The sequence below is a fragment of the Trypanosoma grayi genome (assembly GCF_000691245.1).
Source record: "Trypanosoma grayi strain ANR4 Tgr_181_V1, whole genome shotgun sequence".
NCBI classification, from domain to species: Eukaryota; Euglenozoa; class Kinetoplastea; order Trypanosomatida; family Trypanosomatidae; genus Trypanosoma; species Trypanosoma grayi.
This window is the reverse complement of record NW_008825800.1, coordinates 18905-24950: the sequence shown is the minus strand read 5'-3', so window position 1 is coordinate 24950 and position 6046 is coordinate 18905. Positions and strand designations below refer to the sequence as shown.

Genomic DNA, 6046 nt, shown 5'->3' with positions numbered 1-6046 from the left:
TTTTTTTTTGTTTCGCAGAGTAAGAGTAGTACACTACACGAACCCTGTGAAGAAGCTGTAGATGTTTTTTATCATGTGCCCATATGGAGTCAATGGGGTATAAAAGAATACGATTAAAACGTTTGCATAAGTGCGTTTTACCCTTTTTCATCGGTGTTCTCTTTGTTGTGAAAAATTATGAGGTGGTTACTTCGGTCCATGTGTGGAATTTACCTGGTGATAGTGAGGAGTAATGTTTTTAGGAGACTCATAATGGATGCTGCGGAAGTGTTGTTATTTTACTTTACTAGGCTTTTTTTTTATAATTTGTACTTTTTTTGGCATTCCCTTCGTTTTGTGTTAGTTATACAAGGAGGTATAACAGGTAATAAGTCCCCCGGCAACACCTTTGAGCCTTAACCCTTGGTGAGGGAGAGGGGGTTGCTTGTAAACGGCTGCTGGAAGGTGGGAAAGGAGGGGGTTGCTATGCCTCCTCGACGTGCACCCGTAAAGCGTGCGGCAGTATCTTCTAGGAACGCGAAGGGGTCGCAGAGACTACATGAGGCTAGTGGATTTCCAATGGAAGCGACAACGCCAACGCGGAAGCTAGAATTCGGGAATGGGTCGGGTGTCACGAACAACGGCTCCACATTGCGGGTTTGGGAAAAGGACATTGCGGTGTTTCTCGCGTCCAAGCCAGGCCCTTCTCTGGTGGCGGACCCGTTGTGCCAACTGAGGTTGGGGGACAGAGAGGAGTTGAACGAGCACAGGAAGCCTGCTGGCACGGACTCGGTGACATCTTCTACGCCCGTGCCGGCTCGTAGCCAGCTCGAGGCTCAACGTGAAACAACACGACAAGGGTGCGGTGGCAAGGGAGATAGAATGAGCTATCATAATGGATCCCCGTCCACCAAAAAAATGCACAACCCCTCGCCCTCCGGAGCCACAGTGGATGACGAGGAGGAGCGTGTGATTATCGGTGGGGAGGTGCCAAATTCCGTTGCAGATCACTTCTACCGTCACCGCCTTATGGCGAATTCCCCAGCTAGGGAGCGTGTTTCGTTGACCCCAAGACTCATCCCGACACCTGATGGTCCCATGTGTCGGGCACAAATGGCCTCTCAATACACCGCGGACATTGCACCAACGTTAGCTGTACAGGATCTGTCGCCGTCTCGTGATGCCGGTGGCATTCCTCAGTATATTTGGACTTACGAGAGCCAGCGTGATGCTGCTGCAGTGACTTCAGTAGCAGCCGCAGTTGCAAGAATGAATGGCGCGCTGCCGGAGACAATCGATGATGGCTGTCTGAAGGAAACACCAACGGTGTTGAGCCAATCTCTCCCTCTCACAGCCCCGGTGCTGGGGGACTCTATTGATAAGGTGTCACGTCCTTCTCAAGCCGATGACGTGCAACAGTACATCGAGGAGGAAGGTGAGGAAAAGGAAGCACTTGTCATACCACCACCTCTCTCATTGGCGAGCAGCACTGGTGAAGCGGATGATGATGATGATGATGACGCTCCCTTTTTTCACCGGGTCACATCCGTGCGTGCACGTTTAGCGTCGAGAGCGGGGTCGTCGACGGCAACATCTAAGCCTCACTACAGGGTGGGGATGCGAGTGGAAGGTCAGTGGGGGCGAGGGTGGTTTGGCGCAGTGGTCACGGAGGAAGAGAAGAATGGCTTTGTGCAGATTCGCTGGGATCAGGATGGTTCCATGCTGCATCTCAAGGTGAAGGAGGTTCGCCAACCACGTGGGAAGGTAAGTAACGATAGTAAGAGCACCGAGGACAAGCCAGCAGTGCCCCCTCTCATGAGAGCGACACAGCTAGTGGAGCTCATGGATAATGAGACACCTGTTCGCCTCCCGTCAGTAGAAAATGAAAGAAAGTTGGGCGATGCAGATGGGGATATCTGGGTAAGTCCCTCAATCCTCACTCTGTACCTAGCGCAAGATGAGAAGAATTATTCGGCAGACTCTTCTCGTGTTCTCAATGTGCTGGTGGAAAGAGGGGCCGTTGTGGTAATGGTGTCCCCTTCGCACTTGGAGTTTCTTGGCGAGGATGGAGCCCTTGCCTGGCGACAACAGATGCAACGCATGTTTTTCTTTGTTCTCTCTGAGGATGCTGTAGGAGAGGGTTACGAGATGGGCATCACACTGGCACACGCCATGGGTGTCTCTGCCGTTTCTGTGAAGTGGTTGCAGCGTCTTGCGTCATCTATTGGGGAGGAATGCCAGCGTGTGTGTATCCCCAAGCCACAGGAGTTGTTGGGACAGGGGAGTGACACTGACGTGCGTTGGCGACCGCTGTCGAGAGACGAGCGATTCTTAGGCCGCAAGATAGTTTATCTCGCTGGGGAAGACACCGACATCGAGTTCCTTATCGTCGCGTGTGGCGGTGCAGTAAAGCATCAGGCGTCCGCGAATGGGGCCCCGTCGCCGCACTACGTATACGTCGCCCCGGGAAGGCGGGCACAGATTCCACCCACCGCCATGTCGGTGGCCTTGTTGGAGAAATCGTGGCTGATTCACCGTATCCATGAGTTCTTCCTTGCGCTGCCCCCGTCGCAGCTTGTGCAGGAGAGCTGTGGTAATGCTCCCAGCAGCCCTCTCCTTGCAGGGTTGACGGCCGGTGCCAAGCGGGTGCGACAGCAGCAGGAGGAGGAGGAGGAGGACGACGACGACGAAGAACTCATCGGTGCACAGTCGCCGACACGACGTACGAACTGTGGGGTGAATCGCACGCCAACTCCTCCTGGCGACGCGCTGGAGGTGGTGAAGGGTGAGGACTATTACTTCCGTGTGGCACCGGTGGGAAGAAGCAACGAGGCGCCAGAAGTGGCGTTGGGCCGCGTTGTGTCTCTCGGTGACGACAGCAACCGTGTGATGATGCGTCTCTACGAGGTGAAGCACACGGTGCTGCGGCAGAACCCCTGCACAGGAGGGCTCGAGAGTCACACGACCGTCTACTTGGGGACACGCACCGCGAACGTGTCAGTGGAAGACCTCATCTTCACCATCCCCGTCTACGTTGTGGATGCATCGCAAATGCGACACGTCTACACACTCGAATCGCCTCCACGTGGAGCTGACGCCTCCACCGCCGCTGCTGCTGCCGCCGCCGCCGCCGCCACGACTACAGCTATTTCCGTGAAAGAGGAAGAGGGTGTGATGCGACAACAACGGCCGGTAGACGCGCAGCCGTCAGTGGCGCTTTGCCCCAGTGGGCCGCCTCTGGCGTCTCTGTCACGCATGACCTACATGCGCTCTGGCAACCAGCAGCAGCACCAGCAGGGTGTTGTGTTTAGCGAAATTCTCATCAACGGCTGGCGTGTGCGCTCTGGCGTGGATGTATACTTCCATGACGGCTTGCCGTCGGGTCAGTCGGGGATGTCTGCACCGGTGCGGGAGAGTGTCGGTCGTGTACAGATGATTCAGCGTGTAGCGTTTGGCGTGGTTCTTGTTGTGCATAAGGCGGAGGCCAACAGTATCTTTGGTGGGTCAAAGATGGTTGTGATAACTCCAGACATGGTGACTGGTGTTGTATAACTCTGCATGCTCCTCTCGCTTCAGAAAACTGCCAAAAACTGTGCATTAAGAGGAAAGAAGTTGACGGGTGATTCTGTGCAGCGTCGAACTGTGGTGGGCGAAGTGATATCGGTGCATTCCAGTTGTGGTGTATGCATCATGTTTTCTTTTTCCCATTTTATCTTTTGTTTTCCTGTCCTTATAATGCCTGTAAATGCGTGCATATATGTGTGTGCGTGTGTGTGATGGAGCGGATGACAGACGTGTTGTACGATCCTCTCGTCGATGTTGACGCCGTCTCCTTTGAGTACCCGTTCAGCAGCAACAATAAGGCGGCTGGAGGCATCCACGGCGTCAACCTCCGCGTGCACCGCGGCGACCGTGTGCTGGTCGTTGGGCATAATGGCAGCGGCAAGTCGACGCTTCTCGCCGTCGTTGCAGGCCGGCGGAAGGCGTCGAAGGGCCGTGCCACTGTGCTTGGCACCGACGCCTTCGACAACACACGTCTGCAGCAGCACGTCGCGCTTATAGGCAACCCATGGCCACCGGAGGCGTTCTTTGCCAGCACCGTCGCCAGTATCGCGTCACCAGCGCCGCTGCTGGAGCGGAGGCAGCGCATCGCTGACGCGCTTCACCTCCCGCTGCAGCGCTCCGTCAGTAACATGAGTTCAGGAGAAAAGCGGCGCGTTCAAATCCTTCACGGCATGCTGCAGCAGAGCCTTGTCTACCTTCTGGACGAATGCAGCACGGACATTGATGTGGCGGAGCGCAAGACGGTGCTTGAGCTCATAAAATCGGAGTGCAGTGTCAACAGAGGGTGTTGCCTGTACGCAACTCACATTTTTGACGGCGTTAGCAACTGGGCAACGCACGTCCTTTTGATGCAGAACGGCTGTGTTGTTGATTTTAAGAAGATGAATGATATTGAAGAGCCATTGGAGGTGTTTGCACACAAATTCCTTGCAAGGCAGCGTGGGGGATCGTTTAGTCGTGCAATCCTTGATGCGCCTGTAACAAAGGAAGTGGAGACAAATACCAACATCAACTACAAGGGTGAAGGAGAGCGAACTCTGGCTACTGAAGAGGAGGCTGTTATCGTGTGCCGGCAGCTGCAGTACAAGGATATCTTCAGAGACCTCACTTTTACGATTTACAAAGGGGAGCGTGTGCTGCTTTGTGGTTGTAACGGGGCCGGGAAGTCGACACTGCTGAATATGATGGGTGGAAAACAGTTCTTCAACAACCGAAGTAAGGCCCTGCGTATTCTCGGAAAGGCTTGCTACGAGGATATGACACTCAACAGCCTTGTTGCGTTCGGCGGTGACTGGTGGACGGTCGCACCACCGGGCGAAGTGCATGTCAGGGAGATGCTGCAGCTCCGCACTCCACGGTCACAGCAGTTGTGTGATCTTCTCGATGTGGACTTGGATTGGGACGTCCGCCACATTTCTCTCGGCCACCAGAAGCGTGTGCAGCTGCTGCTACATCTTCTGGAAGATAAGCCCATTGTTCTCCTCGATGAAGCGACCTCTGATCTTGACCTTGACCAACGGCATGCGTTGCTGTCATTCCTGTACAACGAGAGCGTCAGTCGCGGCGTGACTGTGGTGTACGCAACGCACATCTTTGGTGGGTTGGGCAACTGGCCGTCAGCCGTCATGATACTTGACCGCACTAAACGAGGCCTCCACGCGATGTGGCGCAGCGGAGACAGCAACGCAAACGGTGGGGGCAGCATGGATTGGCGACGCGTCACGGATGAGCTTATCGCCTTAAAGAAGAGGGAGAATACCGATTTGACTAGTGCGTAGGTGATCACAGAAATCGGCCAGCAGGAGAAATATACTCTTCTACTACGACCTTTCTTCTTACACCCTACTCTTGAACGCATCCTTCCCTGTGTTTTCACTGCAGCTTTCTCTCATTTACAACACTCTCTGTTTCTACTTCTTGTGGTGGCTTCAACCTCTGCGGCAGGCCGCGCCAGAAGGAAAGCGATGCATGGGGGGCGAGCAGGCACCACGAGGGCGTCTGCGCTGCAGCAGCCGGTGCGGTCCAGTCGCGGCGGCTACCTGCGGTGTCCATTCAGCATTCAGGCCCCTTTCGTAGAGATGGCGGAGCGGCACGCGGGTGGCGACTTCAACGGCAGCAAAGCGCACGCAGTGCACAGCGACGACAACGACAATGACGAAAACTTCCGCCCGTGGAGCCGTGCGGGTGTCGGGGCGAAGCAGCTCAGTGCGAAGGAGCGACGGGCGCAGCAGCAAGAAGCGGAGCGTATCTACGGCGCCGTCGCCGCGGACGATGCGGACGTCGGCGCCGACACGGCGACGAGCATGCCGGTGGCCCTCGCGCCGTGGGAGAAGTCCGCTCTGCACCGCGTCGTGCCGCGCGCGGTAGTCCGCAGCAAGGGAAAGCGTGACAACACAGAGACGGTGCAGCAGCGGCCACAACAGGTGGGCCCCTCGTCAGCCGGGCACAAACGTGGGTGTGAGGGCCGCGCGCCGGGCGAAGGTGCAGAGAGGCAGCGGCAGAA

General features: G+C 55.8%; 3 protein-coding genes across 3 annotated transcripts in view; all 3 read left to right on the top strand.

Annotated features, from left to right (window-relative positions):
- Positions 1-465: 465 nt before the first annotated feature.
- DQ04_01811090 (hypothetical protein) lies at positions 466-3531 on the top strand (the record flags this gene model as incomplete). Its single annotated transcript, XM_009311189.1, has 1 exon — positions 466-3531. One exon carries the CDS (start codon positions 466-468, stop codon positions 3529-3531), a length of 3066 nt encoding a protein of 1021 aa, XP_009309464.1.
- A 233-nt stretch (positions 3532-3764) lies between these two features.
- Positions 3765-5321, top strand: DQ04_01811080 (ABC transporter; the record flags this gene model as incomplete). The annotated part of the gene is made up of 1 exon (XM_009311188.1): positions 3765-5321. One exon carries the CDS (start codon positions 3765-3767, stop codon positions 5319-5321), a length of 1557 nt encoding a protein of 518 aa, XP_009309463.1.
- Positions 5322-5507: 186 nt separating this feature from the next.
- The window catches only part of DQ04_01811070 (hypothetical protein), a gene marked incomplete at both ends in the record, with an annotated part of 627 nt that continues 88 nt past the window's right edge, over positions 5508-6046 (top strand). The window contains one exon of the mRNA XM_009311187.1: positions 5508-6046. This exon is cut by the window's right edge and continues 88 nt beyond it. Within this exon, the coding sequence (XP_009309462.1) occupies positions 5508-6046 (539 nt within the window).